The sequence below is a fragment of the Manacus vitellinus genome, unplaced genomic scaffold (genome assembly GCF_001715985.3).
Source record: "Manacus vitellinus isolate BGI_N305 unplaced genomic scaffold, ASM171598v3 scaffold_130_pilon, whole genome shotgun sequence".
Taxonomy (NCBI): Eukaryota; Metazoa; Chordata; class Aves; order Passeriformes; family Pipridae; genus Manacus; species Manacus vitellinus.
Window position 1 is genome coordinate 141,990 of NW_021938954.1, and position 17,658 is coordinate 159,647.

The following is a 17,658-nucleotide window of genomic DNA, read 5'->3' on the forward strand; positions in this document are numbered from 1 at the left end:
GGTCCCGTTCAGACCTGGCAGACGGTGGGAGCGGGTGGGAGCGGGCGGGCTGAAGCACAGCCTGTGCCTGGTGTTTCAGGTTGAGCGTGCTAAGGGTAGTGAGGAGTTGGGGGTGTGTCTGTGGCTGAGCACAGTCCCGTTGGCCTTGTGTCACTGGCATTTGTTTGTGTTGAGGTTTATTCAGAGGCTTTCACAGCAAGTCAAAAATCAAAGTGTTGAGAACAAACTCCTGAACCCAGGTTAAAAACCAAACAAGGATCTGTTGGGACAGCTGGCACAGGAGGCAGTTGGCAACAGTCAGAGCAGTTTGTCATGGGCACCCGTGAGCAGATCCAGCTCACCTGAGAGCCCAGCCTGTCCTCTCCAGGGCTCTCCCTCCCTCTGTTCTTTCCCAAGGCCAGTCACTGAGAGCATGTCTTGTGCTCTGCTCAGAACCCCTCAAAAACCTGCTGTGTGTAGTGAAACAGTATGAATGTGGTGCTTTGTCCTCTCAGGGAGTGCTGGGAAGGAGAAGGCTGGATGGTGCTTTATCCATCACCTTACCTGTCAAAGGAACTCAGTGGCACAGAAGTCCCAGGTGAAGGTGACAGCTTTTTTTAGATCCAGTGATGCAGTTGGAAACACAGGTGTGCTGTTACCTTTTGGAAAGGGCTCAAGAATGTATAATTTTCCTCCTGATTGATGGGTTGTTTTAATAAAAAACTTACCTCTGCCTAAAAAAAGAAAAGGCAGGGGAAAGACGCCGCAGAGAAATGATTCCTCCTCAGAATCCTCAGGATGGCTATAAATAACCTCGTGTTCTTGCAGCAGACCTGGGTGTTATTTGTCTGTAGCTCCTGGGAAAGGATTGTTCCTAAATCAGCCATGGAAGGTGAACTCCAGGTACGAGCACCGTGTTCCCCTGGAGGAACGCGCCCCACAGGCCCGGGGGTGCACAGAGCTGGGGTGAAGGCACACTGCTGGGTCATCAGGTCACTGTTTGTCCCCTCGTGGCCATTGAGCACCTGTGGGCCAGGAGGGGTGGAGCCCAGCCGGCCACTTCCCCACAGCTTTGGACTGCGTGTCTCCCGCCAGTGCCCACTGAGGTGGGAGAGGTGAGACAAGGCTTCAGCCTGGAAATGGAGGAAGAGCTGGAGCTGTTGGGTGTCCAACCTCCCCTCAGCAGTTCTGAGGGCCAGAACGTGAGCCCAGGCCACTGTGTCTGATCACTAACTATGGTTGGGTCTGGTGGATTCACCACTTCCCTTGTGAGGGGATTCACCACTTCCCATCTCAGATTCCTATTCTTGCAATAGTCAGTGGCCACAGATTCAGCAGGTTTCCTACAGGCTCTTGGAGTTGCAGAGCTCCCACAGGTTTCCAGTCTCCAAAAATCCTTTCTGTTTATGCACGATGAACATGCAGCCATGCACGTTCGGGCCCTGCCCTGGAGCAGGCCTTGGATGGAGCGTCCGGCCTCGCCGAGGTGAATGAGGGACCCGGGATTGTCAGCAGGAACTGCTGCTGCTCCTGGTGCTCAAGGTCTTCTCCAGACTCCTGCGCCTCCCCCAGAGAGTCTGGTTCCATTTGGGAAGTCTGTCTCATCAGCCTCTGGAGCTGGTTGGGATGTAAATGAGTATTTTGGAGCTCTGTGGCAGGCCAGGGGTGTTTCCTGCGCCGTTCAAGCCGTGCCAAATTGCCACAGCCTCCGTAAGCCTGTTGCAGTTGCCAGTTCCATAACACGCAATAATTCGCTGTGTTTGCATTCAGTCAGAAACATGGATGATGTGCTACCATCAGCTCCTCACCCACCCAACCTGCGGCGCGCCAAGGGCAGGGCTCGGGGCGCTGGCCTATGCCCTCGGTTCTGGGGTCCTGTGCAGCCTGTACTCTGAAAAGGGTGTCTTCCCTTGTCCTTTGTGCCTCAGGGCAAGGGATGCTAAAGAGGTTTTTGTGCTCCTGCAGGGCGGGAGGGAGGGTCCCATCCTGTGGTGCCCGGGCTTTGTGCTGCCACGCTGCCCTCGGCTTGGCCGCTCCTCCCTGCCCAGGGCTCTGACTGTGGAGAGACTGGGCATGGGCAGTATCAGGACCTCGTGCAGCTTCGTGTCTCTGGATAGGGTGTAAGGGAGGGAAGAGCCATGAACCTGCCTGGAGGGAGCAGGAAGAGCATGGCAAGGCCCTTGATGGCAACCGTGGTGACCTTGTGATTTCTCCTCTGTGTTTGCAGATTCGTTTGTAAACAGCCAGGAATGGACCCTGAGTCGCTCGGTGCCTGAGCTGAAGGTGGTGAGTACCTGCAGCTCGTGCCTCAGATACCCCTGGTTCCCCAAATCCTGTGGGATGTGGTCTCTGGTTGGGGGCTGCCTCTGCCCCCTCTGTCCCCAGCACAGCCCCTTGGGATGGGACAAGGTCAGTACTGCTGGCACTGGGGTGGCCTGGAGGGGTTGTCAGGGTGGGCAGGATGCTGCGGGTGCTTCTCATTTGTGTCTGTTCTCGGAGCCCTCCATGATCTGTTCCCCTGCTCTGCTCTTGCCGTGCTCTCTGTGCCAGCCCTCAGCTCCCTGTGCAGGCTCATGGTGTGTCTCCTTCTGCCCTTTCTCCCTTTGGCCTTTTCTCCCTTCAGTCTTTGCAAGATTAACTTTTTTCAATATTACTCCAAGAAACAAAAGATCAAAATTCTTTTTGCAAAGCATTCCAACACTGTCCTGCCATAGTGTCGCTTACCTGCAGTGAAGTGAAAATCAAAACAAACTCTGAATATGCATTGGTTAGTTTGCCTGTGAAATGTGTCTTCAAAAACATTCCCGCAGCTGTTCCATGTGACGTTAAGGCTCTGGAGGCTGCAAAGCCGTGCTGACAGCTAAACCATCCCAGAGCTTTTAGTTCTTCCTCAAGTGCCCTTTTCCCATGTTTTCCATGACCTCTGAGAATCTCTTGTTCCGGGGTTTCATCCGGCCAGTGCAGCTCTTCTAAAAGCCTGGAGGCCTTTCAGAGTCCTGGTTCAGAGTCACAGGATCATTTGGGTTGGAAAAGCCCTCTGAGACCATCGAATCCACCTGTTCCCCCAGCACTGCCAAGGCCACCACTGACCATGTCCCCAAGTGCCACACCCACAGGGCTTTGAAATCCCTCCAGGGATGGGGACTGCACCCCTGCCCTGGGCAACTGTGCCAGGGCTGGACAGCTGTTTCAGGGAAGAAATTTCCCCAGTATCCAACCTAAACCTTCCCTGACACGACTTGAGGCTGTTTCCTCTTGTCCTGTCCCTTGTTCCCTGGGAGCAGAGCTTGATCCCCATCTGGCTCCACTGTCCTGTGGGAGGGACAGAGGACACAGAGCTGCTTGAAAACTGGAAGGGAGTGAAGCCTGGGAATGTTTCTTGTGGGAGTCAGTGTTGGGCCCTCACTGCAGGAAGGACATGGAGGGGCTGGAGCGTGTCCAGGGAAGGGAACGGAGCTGGAGAAGGGACTGGAGCACCAGGATTGGCTGAGGGAGCTGGAGGGGCTCAGCCTGGAGAAGAGGAGGCTCAGGGGGGACCTTCTCACTTGCTGCAAATCCCTGACAGGAGGGGGGAGCCAGGGGGATGGGTCGGGCACGTGCGCTGCCTCCTGGCAAGACTCGTCCCCTGGATCTCAGTGTGGACTGCATTCCCTCCTTTTCCCAATAGTCATGGAACAGAGGTCCCCACAGTGACTACACACCTTGTTTGGCTCTGGTTTGTACCTCTCAGGGGTTCTGTTCCTCAGGACTATCAGTTCAGAGGGAGCTGGTTTGTAGCTCCAGGTGAGCCCAAGGACAGGACAGGGCAGAGCAGCAGGATTTCAGTGAGACGCAGGTCAGGGTTTGGACTATGTGCAAACAAAGTGTAACTGCAGCCTCTGTCCCAGTTTTAGAGCTAAATGCCATCACAGTGCTTATCTCTGGCGTGGTGTGGGGCCGTCACTGCCGGGCAGCCCCGGGAGCTGCTCCACTGGCAGAAGTGGCCCCAGGGACTGGGGCTGTGGCCAGCCTGGCACTGAGCCCCTGGGCTGCCTGCCTGGCACAGGGGTCTCCACAGTTTATTCTGTGGAGACCTTCCCCAGTACTCCCACCTGGAGTGCTGTGTCCAGGTCAGGGGCCCTCAACACAAGAAAGACGTTGACCTGCTGGAGTGAGTGCAGAGGAGGCCACGGAGCTGCTGCCAGGGCTGGAGCCCCTCTGCTCTGGAGCCAGGCTGGGAGAGCTGGGGGGGTTCCCCTGGAGAAGAGAAGGCTCCAGGGAGTTCTGAGAGCCCCTGGCAGGGCCTAAAGGGGCTCCAGGAGAGCTGGAGAGGGACTGGGGACAAGGGGGAATGGCTTCCCACTGCCAGAGAGTAGTATTATATGGGATATTGGGAAGGAATTCCTGGCTGTGAGGGCGGTGAGCCCAGAGAAGCTGTGGCTGCCCATCCCTGGAAGTGTCCAAGGCCAGGCTGGACAGGGCTTGGAGCAACCTGGGCTAGTGGAAGGTGTCCCTGCCCATGTCAAGGAGTGGGACTGGATGAGCTTTAAGGTCCCCTTCAACCCAAACCATTCTGTGATTCTGTGATTCCCTGTCTCTGGTTAGATCCCAGGGGCAGGGGGGGAGGGCTTGGCCTCAGGACGGGCTGTTGCTGTTGTGGGTGACGTGGGTGCAGTGTTGGTGTGGGTGACGTGGGTGCAGTGTTGGTGTGGCCCTTGGGTCCCTGCAGGCCCTGTGCTCTGGAGACACGTGTGCAGGACAGGGAGGGCACAGCCCAGCCCGCGTTCTCCGTGCTCTCACCTGTCAGAACATGCTGTTGGGGACCGTGGTTGCTGTGGCAGCTGACAGACCTGGCAGCGGTGCCTGCGGCCCGGGCACACCCACGGGAGCACGTTGGTCCTGCTCCCTGCTCCTGCTGCGTGCCGGCTCCGTGGGCACAGGAGGAACTGGCACATGGGATGGTGTCCTGCACTCTTAGCATGGTCTGTGCCATCAGAATGCTGGCTGCTGCTGGGCTGTGCCTCTCTGCCTCTCACCGGGAGCGTGCGGGTGGCCCAGGGCAGGACCTGGAGCAGCGGAAGCATTCAAGCACCTGGCTGAGAGCTGGAGAACCTGCCTGGTGATGACTCACCTACCAAGCTCATCCCTGTGCCTGGAAAAGTTTGGCTGTGAACTTCTCTTTGGTGGCAGAGGCAGTTTAGGGTTCCAGCTGCTCCTCACCCTACGTTTCTCAGCGTGTGAGTGCAGCTGTAGAGGACCACAGAACCCCTGAGGTTGGAAAAGCCCTCTAAGATCACCAAGTCCCACCATCAACCCGCACCACCACCACCATGCTCACCACTAAACCATGTTCTCAAGTGCATCCACACATTTCGTGAACAATTCCAGGGGTGGGGACTCCACCCCTGCCATGGGCAGCCTGTGCCAGGGATGGACAACCCTTTCTATGAAAATATTTTCCTGATATCCAACTTAAACCTGCCCTGGCACAACTCATTTGCTCTTGTCCCTTGTTCCCTGGGAGCAGAGCCCGACCCCCACCCAGCTCCTCCCTCCTGTCAGGGAGTTGCAGAGCCAGAAGGTCCCCCCTGAGCCTCCTTTTCTCCAGGCTGAGCCCCCCCAGCTCCCTCAGCTGCTCCTCATCAAACCTGTGCTGCAGACCCTTCACCACAAACCTGCTCCCACAACTAGTGGCTTTAAACCATCTTGAAGACGCTGATGCCGGGCAGAGCTGGGTTCTCTAACCCATCCTGGGACACCCACCTCTGTTTCATGGCAAATCTGAGAGTGCTGGTGGTGCCACCTCCAGGGGTGGCCTCGTGTAGAGGGACACGTGCTGGGCACACCAGGTGACATGTGCCTCTGTTCCAGGGCATCGTGGGGAACCTGTCCAGTGGCAAGTCAGCCCTGGTGCACCGTTACCTGACCGGCACCTACGTGCAGGAGGAGTCTCCAGAGGGTAAAGTTTGGTTCCTTGGGTCCTGGGGGTGGGATGGTCCTCTCTCCTTTCCCCAGTGCTGAAGGTGACTCCCACCCCTGCACATCTCTGCCACTGCCGCAGGGCTCTGCAGCTCCCCTGGCCCTCATTTGGGGTGTCCCCTGCCTGCCCCCCCTCGCTGACCAGTGGCTTTGCTCTTCTCCCAAGGTGGCCGGTTTAAGAAGGAGATCGTGGTGGATGGTCAGAGCTACTTGCTGCTGATTCGAGATGAAGGGGGCCCGCCTGAACTCCAGGTAGGAGACCTGTCCCTCCCCACCCCATCCTGGGGATGCATCTGCCAAGCCTCCTCCTGGGATGCATCTGTGGGGGTGCCCTCGCTGACGGCTCCGGCCCTTGGGCTCCGGCTGCTCTCCCGGGCAGTAATCCCTGTAATCCTGCCATGTCTCTTCAGTTTGCTGCCTGGGTCGATGCTGTGGTGTTTGTCTTCAGCCTGGAGGATGAGATCAGCTTCCAGACCGTCTACAACTACTACCTGCGGCTCTGCAGCTACCGGAACACAGCGGAGGTGCCGATGGTGCTGGTGGGCACACAGGGTGAGAGCGGAGCCTGAGCTTCCCCCCACACCCTGGCCTTGGGCAGGAGCGCTGGTGATGTGTCCCTTTTGGCCCCTGTGGGGTGCCAGCCCTGTGAGCACATCGGGGGATCCTGGTCTGTGAGCCCTACATGGGGCTGAGGCTCCAACCCAGGGCCCTGAGGAGGTGATTCCTGCTCAGACCATCTCAGCTTTCCTGCAGGGAGCTGCCTCGCTCCATGGAACCACTTTCCTCATGGAAATGTCCAGATCTCCTGGTGCTGCCTCCTCTGACTGCCAGCAAAGGCAGGAAGGAGCCTGGGGCTGCAGAACTGTCTGTGTGACAGCAGAGAGTGGGAGCAAGGTGTGGATGTGAGGAAAAAATGTCCTGGCAGGACCCTGTTCCTGAGCAGTGTGACCTGTTCCTGGGCAGGAAGAAGCTCTGAGGCCAGGAAAACAGGGACAGCAGTGGGGAGACACAGGGGATCTGCTCCAGACCCTGGATTGAGAGTAGAACAAAGTTGTTAAACTTTGGATATTTAAAGACTGTGGAATGAATTTTAGGACTGAGCAATCTCGGCTCAGGACAGGACCGGGGAGGCAGCACGTGCTGTGGAGGTGCAGGAGTGGGGACAAATGACAGGGGGTTTGGTGGCCGTTGTTGTCACAGACATAGAGCCAGGTGGGGTCCCAGCCTTGGTACAGTCACACGACCCTCTGGAGAGTCTGAGGAGAGGCTCCTCACAGCGTGGTCCCAGTGCTGCTTCAGCCCCTCCTGAGAGGGTTTGTTTGCAGCCCCCGCTTGTCCTTGGCTTATCTTCAAGGAGTTGGATTCCTTTTGGGAAGGAAGTTTTTCCTAAACAGGCAAGCACTTGGCAGCCATCTGGGATACAAACTAAGCCTGTATTTTAGAGCTGTCCACCAAGGCCTCAGCTGTGGGGATGTCCCCGCAGAACCAACTTCCCCATTAACCCAGGAGGATTTCTCCCTTGGATTCTTTAACGTGTGGGGCTTGGCCACGAGCCCTAAAATAATGGAGACTGACAAATCCATTTTACTCAAGGGCTAGGACTGCCTGGCCTTGCTCCCCACACCTCCCATGGGGTTCTGCCTCTGTCTGCTGAAACCTCAGTGGCTGGGTGGTTCAGGGAGTTGAATCAGGTTCATTTACAGAGATTCATCCATTTTTCTACAAATGTGGGACTCTCAGGCATTTATGGGGGTTCCTATGGAGGTGGTTCTTCTGTGGGAAGAGAGGGAGGGAGGCCAGGAGACCTGGGAGCTGTGAACCTGTGGATAAGAGGGATCAGTGGGACACAGGTCCCTGCTCTGTAACCCCCTGTCCCTCTGGTTTGCAGATGCCATCAGTGCCACCAACCCCCGGGTCATCGATGACTCCCGGGCACGGAAGCTCTCCAATGATCTGAAGCGCTGCACGTACTACGAGACCTGTGCTACCTACGGCCTGAACGTGGAGAGGGTCTTCCAGGACGGTAACTGCAGCCGGGGCAGGGGGTCCAGGCAGGGCAGGGCAGCAGTGCAGTCCCGTGGAGGGGCCGAGGTCCGTCGGGCACCCGCTCGTGTGCGGTGCCGCTGCTCTGCACACCCCTGGTGCAGGGGCACGATGTGCTTTGTGCACAGGCTGTGTAAGGACCCCCGGTGTGGCATGTGGGTGTGCTTGAGGGGACACAGAGCGGGGCTGGGCAGGACCTTCTGCCCCTCTTGCAGGGGCTCCTCATGGGGGGATGCTCGTTCCAGAGAGCAGAGAGGCCGCAGGGACAGTTGGATCCCCACAGGGCAGTACAGCACTTCTGAGCCTGTGAGGACTTGGGGGGCTGCAGAGGGGGGTTTGGTGGCCTTGCATGGAGGACTGGAGGAGTCACAGCAGGACCTGGAGGTGTTGGAGTAGGGGAGCAGCACCTGAACAGCTGGATGGGGCAGCTGTTCCTCATGGGAACAGTGTGGGAAAGCATTCCTGCTTAGGCTTGGAGGGTGGTCTGCAAGAGCGATGCTGAGGGGGGACAGGGAACCTGCACCATCTCTTGTGAGTTTGCAGAATGCTTAAATAAACCAGGGCCCTGCCCTAAATGGGACTCTGTGTCAGGACAAGGGGGAATGGCCTTAAACTGAGCAAGTAGGTTTAGATGAGATATCAGGAGGTATCTTCTCTGTGAGGGTGGTGAGGCCCTGGCACAGGTTGCCCAGAGAAGCTGTGGCTGCCCCTGGATCCCTGGAAGTGTTCAAGGCCAGGTTGGATGGAGCTTGGAGCAACCTGGTCTAGTGAGACACATCCCTGCCCATGGCAGGGGGTGAAACAAGATGAGCTTTAAGATCCTTTCCAACCCAAAGCAGTCTGTGATTCTGTGGTTCCCTTGTTGCCCCCTTCTTCTTGTCTTCTGGTAGTGCTGCTGGGTATCTGTGTTCAGCACATGAGGAAGGGGCTGTGCAGACCTGAAGGCTGGGCAGGGTCTGTGTTCATGGAAGGGTCTGTTGGAGCTAAAAGCTGGGCAGGATGGAGCTGCTTTTGGACAGGAGAGCTGTGCTGGTGGTGTTTGAAGGTGGAACAGGCACATGAATTTTGAAATTCTGATGCCTGAAGGCAGGAATTCAGCTGGGGTCGTTGCAGCACAGCAAGACAGACTGAGGACAGACACGGGACTGATCCTGTCACTGGCCTCAGGTGGCTCCAAGCTTGAGCTGGTGACCTTCCTTCCCCTGCCTGAGCCTGTGCCCTGCAGTCATCTCAAGCTGTGGCTGAGGGTCACAGTCACAGTGGTGATTTCTTACACAGAAACATGAGGAGATGCTCCTGCTGCTGCTCTGGGACCATCTGAGTGGGCAGCCCAGAGACCCACCTTCCGAGCTGTCCCACCTGGCAGGGACCCCTCAACATCCAGCAGCCTTTGCACCAGTTTGATATTCCTGGGGAAACTGGGGTGACTGATGGGCAGATTTGTTGTGATCCTGCCTTCTTCCTCCTGAGTAATGGAGGAACGGGGGAAGGAGCAGTGTGAAGAGCTGAGGACAATGAGCTGGAGGGGAGGATCTGCCAAACCAGTTGGGATATTTGCAGAGCAGACCTGGGGAGAGCAGCAGCATCAGGGCTGTGAGCACAGCTGATCCTGGCTCTGGAGAGCATTTGGTGCTGGGTGTCACCAGATCTGCTCAGCTTGTTCGTTCCATCTGGTTCTGTTGTGCCCACTCTCTGGAGGGCAGCATAGCAAGGAGCTGCAGCTGGAAGGGCTGGGAAGGGCTGGGAAGGTGCTGCAGGATAGGAGCGGCTGTTTGTTAGGAGCTGCTCATCCTTTTCAATCTCAAGATGGAATGAATTGTGCTCTGGGGTTATTTCTCCCTCTCTTGACCCTGTAGCCCAGACAACACAACTTCAGCAGCACGATGTGGGAGGTGGACTGGGCTCTCAGTGCCAGTGTTGTGTCCCAGGCATGGTGGGAGACCTGGAGTTGCTGGCTGAGGGCTCAGGAGTGACCACCTGCAAGGTGCTGGGCTCCATCCCTGTCTGGACCCAGCCATGGGCCATACATGGGGTCAGGGAGGTGGCAAGGGAGTAGGATTGTCCCTGTGAGGAGCCGTGAGGCTGAGGAGACCCAGGAGTGTGGCTACCTGCTCACACAAACCTAGTGTTGGTCTGGGCAGAGGCTGGTGCTGGGTGGACAAGGAGTGTGGGCAGCTGTGATGGGAAGGTGAGGCTGTCCCTGGCAGAGGAAGTGGGAGCACCAAGTGGAAATCTGGACAGATTTGTGCTTCCATACAGGTCAGCAGGAGGAGGCACTGGATGTCAGCACTTCAAAAGGATGCAGAGAGACTGAGAAAGTTAAAAAAGGAAAAGCTACAAAAATTAATCAAAAGCTGGAAAAAATACCTGATATGAGTTACTACAAGAGTCATCCATTCAGAAAATCAAGAAGCTCGAGAGGAGACTTGATTGTAGGAGTAACTACGTACCCATCTACATGGGAAGAGATCCCAGCTGGGAGACTGCAGGCTGGGACAGAGCTTGTGCTAGAAACCCCAGCCAGATGAATTCAAATTTTAAAGAGTTCTTACTGACTTTATTAATAATTTTATTCATCAGCTGTTGGGAAAAATGCACAAGGAGGTACCATATCCTGCATCTCTTGTGCTTTCTCCAAACCAGACCGAGTCCCTCACAGGAGGAGTCTCGCCGTTTGCTCCAGTGGCTGGTGCCGTGGTGTCCGTGCCCCTGCTGGGTGCTTTCGGAGCTCTGGAGAGAGCTCTGGGAGCTGGGAGGGGAGCAGAGGGACCCACTGCCTTGTAGGAGATTTGGGCAAAGCCCAGGTGCTCGGTACTCTCACCTTCCTGCTGTACTGCAGGACCAGAGAGCTGCTCCTGAGCACGGCTGTGTGACGGAGGGAATGGAGCAGGAGGTGAGGGCAGTGGAGTTTGACAGGTTGGCTGCAGCCATCACTGGCATCTGGGAGCTGTTCAAGGATTTCCAGGGTCCCATTCCAGATGAAGCTGACTGATGGGAAGAAATGTTTCTGGAGTGGGTAAGCAGCTCTTCCTGGTGAGCACTGTTTCAGGATCTGGTGGATCCTGGTACAGCTGGTTAGGGTCTAGTGGAATGCTGGCAGTCACAGACGGTGTGAGGACTTTGCCTCAGGTGGTGATCCAGTTTCCATCAGACCATGTCTTTATATGTCTTCTCCCACACCAGCTGTTCATCCCAGATCCTGGCAGACCTGTCCTGGGCAGGCTTGGGAGGATGTCCACTTCCCACGGCGGAGCAGGAAGAGTTCCCTGAGCGCTGGTCTTTGCATCCAGTGCCGAGGTCACTCCCTCGCTCATGCTGCGTGGAGCGTGTGCTGCACCTCTGCTCCCAGACAGCCCTTCCCTGCCACTGTCCTGGCTCACAAGAAGCAGCCACAGACCTTTTTGAGGAGCAGGTCAATGTGCAGGTCTGGCACAACAGCTTGAGGGAGTGACCACCCTGTCCCTCAGTGTTTGTGGATGGTCCTTCCCACACGTGCCCCTGGTACTGAGTGTCAGGGACGCTCTGAGATGGAGACACTGGAGTCTCCACCTTCAGCAACTGCTCAGAGGTTCTCCAAGAACTGAGTGGCCCTGGCTGTTGTGGTGCCACCACAGATCAAGCAGAAGCAGCAGAGACCCTCCTCCTCAGAACAGGTCCCAGGTATCCAGTCTGGAGTCTGGAGCTGTGTGTGGTTGTGCTGTGCCGGGTCTGGACCGAACACATTCCAGTGTGTACCTGGTGGTGGTGAGGCTGTTGGTGTGACAGAGGCTGTGTCCAGGCAGTCAGGCTGCCAAAGGTCACCATGAGAAGGACACGTGTCAGGAGGACAAGAGTCACTTCCTCTTTGCTGGTTTCTCATGTGTCCTGGCAGAATTCCCCCTGGAGCCGCTGCTCACTGTGTGGGAACTGCACTCCTCCATCCTTCCCAAGTCCCCAGATGTCACAGTGACTGTCGTGGTGAGAGGATGGGACTGTGCTGGTGACTTCAGTATCACCAAGAGATGGCCTTGGCACAAGCAGGGATAGTGCCCCAGGCCAGGCTGTGTCCTCCAGTGTCCGGTGCCACTTCAGGACTCCCTGAGGGTGAGCCTGCTCTGAGAGGTGGTCAGTGTGGTCCCCTCATGGCAGAGCCCTCGCCGAGGTGGAGGCTGGCACAGAATGTGCCTTCTGACCTCTTAGGTCTGGAGAGGTCCGGTTAAAGAGCTTACTTCTCAGGACTGCCTTCGCAGTTTGAGTGCAGAAATCTCCTGGGGTTCAGCAGATGCCAGGACAGTTGCCAGAAGCCATTGGTGTGGGGGAGCCTCAGCTCTTAGGATTTATTTTAGGGATGTTTCTGTACCAAGCAAAGGTCAGGGAGCAGAGAGCTCTTTGTCCATGTTCACCTCAGCCTCCTGTTAATTTTCTGAACACCTGGAGCCCATGAGGGTCCCAAGGGCCCAGACTGATGGAGGTGGTATTGCCTGGGCTGTTCAGTTCAGTTCCTGGCTCCTGGAGCTGCCATGAGGGGTGACTGAGAGGTGACTCTGGCTGCCCAGGGATTCTCCTGCAGCAGCCCAGGGCTTGGTGGGTCTCTGTGGTGTCCATGTGAAGTCACTGCTCTGCATGACACCCAAGAGGTCAAGTGGCCTCTGGGGACTTGGCCTGGGCAGCACAGGCAGCCTTCCATATACCTGTCCCTGTGGATGGCAGGGATCCTGTGTGGCAGCAGGACTGCAGGTTGGATGTTCTACAGAATCCTCCCTGTGAGTACAGGGGGCACAGTTTGAGCCACAGGTGTTGGCCTCAGTCAGGGGAAGGGTCTGGGTCTCCCTGAAGCCCTCCAGAAATACGTGGGTAGAGAAAGCTGCTTTCTGGGCTCTGACCCTGTCCTTTTCTCCCTTTTCCAGTGGCTCAGAAGGTGGTGGCTCTCCGGAAGAAGCATCAGCTGTCCATCGGCCCCTGCAAGTCCCTGCCCAACTCACCCAGCCATTCGTCTGTCTCCGCAGCCTCCATTCCTTCTGTCCACATCAACCAGGTGGGGAACAGGGACAGGGAAAGCCAGGGACCCCTCGTGCTCTGCACACCCCTCAGCTCACTCAGTACCCCACAGTTCAGCCTTAGGCTCATGCTGCTGCCCTGGGATGGCTCTTGGGAAGAGCAAAGTGGTGTCACCCTGGTTTTTGTGTTCATAGCCTTGAGAGATTGTGGCTGCCCCATCCCTGGAAGTGTTCAAGATCAGGTTGGACAGGGCTTGGAGCAACCTGGTCTAGTGTAGGTGACCTGCCCATCACAGGGATGGAACTGCATGGGCTTTAAGGTCCCTTCCAATTCAAACCATTCCATGATTCTGTGATTCTGTGATGGTTTGACACTTGCCCTGAGGTCAGGTTTCGTGTCTATATCTTTGGGTCTGGCTCATGGTCCCCAGACCGTGTTGTGCTTCTGCAGGCACACAGCAAAGCTGTGAGGAGTCTTCAGGGAGCTTCCTGGACAGCAAAAGGGATCTGTGAGAGGGTCTTGCTCTGGCTGCCCCAGCCAGGCAGGCACAGCTGCCCATGGTCCTATTGCCCCCAGACTCAGGAAGCAGATGGTCTTGATGCAGATGCAGGTGGCTTGTGAGGGGATGTACCTGTGGAGAGGCTGTCAGGGGACAGCACGTGTAGCTGGTGAGTTTTTCACAAGGGGATTGGCTTTGAAGCTCCAGGTGTATGTGAAACTTCCAGCCCTTGGAGGACTCCTGGTCCTCCAGTGTGGGACCCTGTCCCTGCACAGACCTGAGACGTGTCTGCAGCCACTGCCTGGACCCTTACATGAGGAATTTTCAAATACCCCCATGAAGTTTATACCTGGCTGTAGAGGCTTCTAAAGCTGGACTGCAAGTAGGCAGATGCAGGTTTTTGCAGAGACCTGTGCCAGCTTCCAGGTGCTCTGGGTCACCTGGATGCCAGCAAGTTCAGGTGAAGCCTGTGGGCAGTTGAATGGGCTGCTGGGAGAGGTTGCAAAGCCAGATTCTGTCAGAACTTGCTCATGTCCAGGGAGCTGGAGACAAATTTAAGGGGAGACATTCAGGGTGGAGAACAAAGGAAAACACAGATTTAAGTGTATCTGGTAATCTGAGGGTTTTCTTAGCACACAAGTTGGGGGCAGTCAGAGCCTAGTTGGGAAGGAGAGGCCACCTGTGCTGGAAGGGGAGCAGGGGGCCCCCTTCCTTGGGGGGAGGTGGACACTTGCTTAGTGTTGTCTTCCCTGTCTGATACCAGAGCCACTCTATCCCTCCTTAGGAGTGTGTTTTTCCCTGAGTAGGCTGCTTCTCTGGGGCCTGAGAGCGTTCCCTTCCCCCAGATTGTCCTTTTTCCTTCCACCAGGAGCTGCCCATGGGGTCTGCTTCCCTGCATAGCTTTGTGCCCAGAGAGATGAGGGTGCCATTGGAGGTGGGAAGGATGTTCTGCTCTGGGCCTGGTCTCCTGGCCCAGGCTGCAGGCACAGCTCTATCCTCTGGAGCTGCTGGTGGAGAAGGTACTTCTCTGGGAATGAGAGCAAGGTGTCACCACAAAGGGCTGCTTATGGCAGGCAGGAGCTGTGAGCCAGCCTTGCCCCTCCACTTGTCCTGGGCATGTCTCTTCTGGAAGTAGCTTTATGCTACTGGCTGAGCTGAACTGGCGTTTTTGGAAATGGCCACTGCTTGTCTGCTCTGTCAGTCGGGCCAGTCCAGCACCATTACTGGGAGAGGAGGGACCCCAGAGGACCCTGGTGATTTTGTCACCTGTCTGTCCAAAGGGCTTCTTTCTCCTGGGGCAGCAGTGCTGTGGAGGTGTCCTTGCACAGTGGATGATCCTCTTGGGAACCAGCTAAAGGCCCTGGTTCTATTTCTGCCTTTGGGAGTCTGGGATTTTTTTGCTTTTATTCTGCAGCAGTGCCCAGTGCCTGGAGGACACTGCTCCATCCATGGGGAGGGGAAGGGAGCTGCAAGAGCAGGTCAGCCCTGGTCAGTGTTTTCCAGCAGCTCTCACGAGTCACCAGAAGTGCATGGTGGGTCCTGATCCTGAGTTCCGTGTTCAGCATCTCCCTGGTCCTCTGGTGTGGCAGGAACAGGGCCGGCCCTGGAGTCCTGTGCTCCCTCAGGGACACAGGTCTGTCCCTCAGGCCTTCCTAGCAGCTTGTGGGGTGTGGGTCTGCACCCGTTGGAGCAGGCTCCTTGGATCCCCTGGAGCCCTGCAGCCCCAGGGAAAGCTCTTGCTGCTGCCTTGGGCTCTTCTCTCCCTGTCCTGCCCACACCTGTCACTGGGCGAGCAGGTTGGATGGGTTTGGGAATCCCATTCCTCACTTGGCCCTGACTCCCACCCTACTCCTTCCTGGCAGCTCCTGGTCCTCGCCTGCAGGGAGGGGGTGGGAGTTTCTCAGACCAGTAGCTGCTTGCAGCACCTGCTGAGTTGTTCCACCTGATTTCCTCACTGTTGCTGCCCTGTTCTCGGTCCTTCTTCAGGGCCCCTGGGATGCCTTTGGGAGTTCCCCAGGCTGTGGGTGAGTCACCGTTGCGTTCACTGTGGGATGGGAGTTTGTCTTTCTGCCAGGGAACTGGTTCCCAGCAGCTGGCAGGAGGTAAGGCAGGTACCTCACGTGGGTACCTGGCAGGGCAGTGGGTGCACCCCTGGGCCTCAGGAGCTGCTGCCGTGCCCGCTGCGCTCTGGCTGCCCGGTGTCACGGCTTCGCTCCCACGGCCTCGCTCTGCCTCCCTGCACGGGCTCTTCGGGGGCACTGGGAAGGCCTTCACCCAGACTTCAGTGAGAGAGCACATGAAAGAGGAGGAAAATTAAAGTTTGCAAGTGAAATGAAGCCCCGGGGACAGCTGACCCGAGCTGTTAACAGCGCTCCCCGGCCTGCCGTGGCACGTTCCGGCAGAGCTCAGGAGCTGCAGCAGAGGGTGTTGGCATTTCCTCAGGGAAACCCGTATCCCACTGCGTGCTTGGCTCGTGGTGCCCCATTCAAGGGTTTGTACACTCCTCTGTCTTCCCTCTTCCTGCAGATGCCAAGCCAGTGTTTGCTGTTTGTTTGCACTCTTCTACTCAGAGCCCTTCCCAAATCTCTGTGTTCCGCCTCAGGCCTTGTTACACCAGGAATTACAGCCCCTTGACTCCAGCTGTGTTCTGCCCTGCCCAGGCACCCCGTGGCAATGTTGGTGCTCTTCCACCCGTTATGCATTAACGGGAAGGATCTGTCCCAGACGTGTTTTACCAGATTTCCAGCTCCCACTGTGTTCTCAGATTCTGATGGTGACCACACGTAGTCGTTCAGGTCCATCAGCAAAGTACCTGCCAGGAGCAGACACTGGGTACGTGCCCAGACCTGTCGTCTTGTCAGGGTTCTCCCACATCCCTGCAATTTGTCCCGGATCCCTGGATCCCACTGAAGTTCTGGAGTTCCCTGCTCCAGCGGAGCAGTGTGGTGGCTCAGGATTGCCTGTCTCAGATGCTCTCTGTGTTTGGGGGAATTTCTCCTCTGCCCCCAAACTCACAGGATCAGCTCTCCTGCTTGCCTTCACAGTGTGGTGCAAGCCATCCTCCAGCCCCAAAGCCCTTCCTGAGGTTTGGCTGGCTGTGGTACACTGGAGGCTCAAAGGCCAGTGCCCTTTATTGCCCAGGGACAGTAACCTTGGCTCCAGCACCCGGCAGACTGGGGCTAAGGAAAGTTATTCCAGCCAGGCAGAAATTACACACAAGGTTACAGGGACTATGTATAATATAAACCAGGATTTAGCAAGATTTGTTCCTTGGAGCTTTAGTGTCCATCACCTACATCCACAGGGTTTGTCCCAGCTGCTCTGGCAGGAGCTCAGATCCTACATCCTCTGCTGAACCGGGTCCTCCCCACAGTGACAGCATCATGAATGTGCTGCCAAGGTCCCTGAGAGGCACCAAGCATAGCCAGGAGCCAGCCTTGGAGGGGTCCAGGGCTCTGGGCAGCTGTGCCTGGCTAACTGGTCCACATGGCACGTTCTCTGTGCTGCAGCATCTGCCTTCTCTTCCCTCACACTTGGAGTATTTCTCTTTCTTTGACCTGATTCACACAGGTCAAACACTGACTGCACACATGTTGTTATGCCTGATCCAGAACTTGAGCTATCTCAGTAAATCCTCTCCCTCTCATTGGTCCTGGGTCTCTGCAACTCTTCCTTCATCGCAGCACCTGCAGAACTCCTGTGAGTGTTGGGCCCGTGGTTCACAGGAGCTCTGTCTGTTGAAGGCTCTGGCAAGAAGTCACTGGCAGGAGAGGCCTTCTCTTAAGAGAGGAAAGTTCTCTTGTGTGTCCTCTCCCATTTCCCTTGTCAAAAATGAGAGGATCCATGGCTTGGGTGAAGGTTGTACCTCTCTCTGGGGCTGGGCTGTGTCTGTGGTGCTGCCTGGGCCATCGATGCTGCCACTCTGGGAGTGTGGGAGCTGGGAGGAGTGGGCTGCCCCTGCTGGGGTGCCAGAGCTCTCCTCCCCTTCTAGGGGCAGCTCTTCCATGTGTTTCTGAAATCCTGTTCCAGAGCTGCCAGGGAGCTCGGGCTGCCGTGTGCTGTGTTGTAGTGAGACATCCTGTCCTGCAGATCTGAAATGCTTCTGTGCAGGTATTGCTCCTGGGACCTCCCTAAGCTCCTGTCCAGGTGGCTCCCCACAGAGCCGGCATGGGCAGGGTGGGAGTGAGCAGCCCTGTCTGGAG

The 17,658-nt window shown here is 56.7% G+C and overlaps 1 protein-coding gene across 1 annotated transcript in view; it reads left to right on the top strand.

Annotated features, from left to right (window-relative positions):
- The window catches only part of LOC103762340 (arf-GAP with GTPase, ANK repeat and PH domain-containing protein 3), a 97,268-nt gene that overhangs the window by 29,997 nt on the left and 49,613 nt on the right, over positions 1–17,658 (top strand). Inside the window, exons 3-8 of the mRNA XM_029957970.1 lie at positions 2,207–2,265; positions 5,830–5,917; positions 6,104–6,189; positions 6,348–6,489; positions 7,826–7,960; positions 12,867–12,994. Of these exons, the coding sequence (XP_029813830.1) occupies positions 2,207–2,265; positions 5,830–5,917; positions 6,104–6,189; positions 6,348–6,489; positions 7,826–7,960; positions 12,867–12,994 (638 nt within the window). The remainder of the gene's footprint in view (positions 1–2,206; positions 2,266–5,829; positions 5,918–6,103; positions 6,190–6,347; positions 6,490–7,825; positions 7,961–12,866; positions 12,995–17,658) is intronic.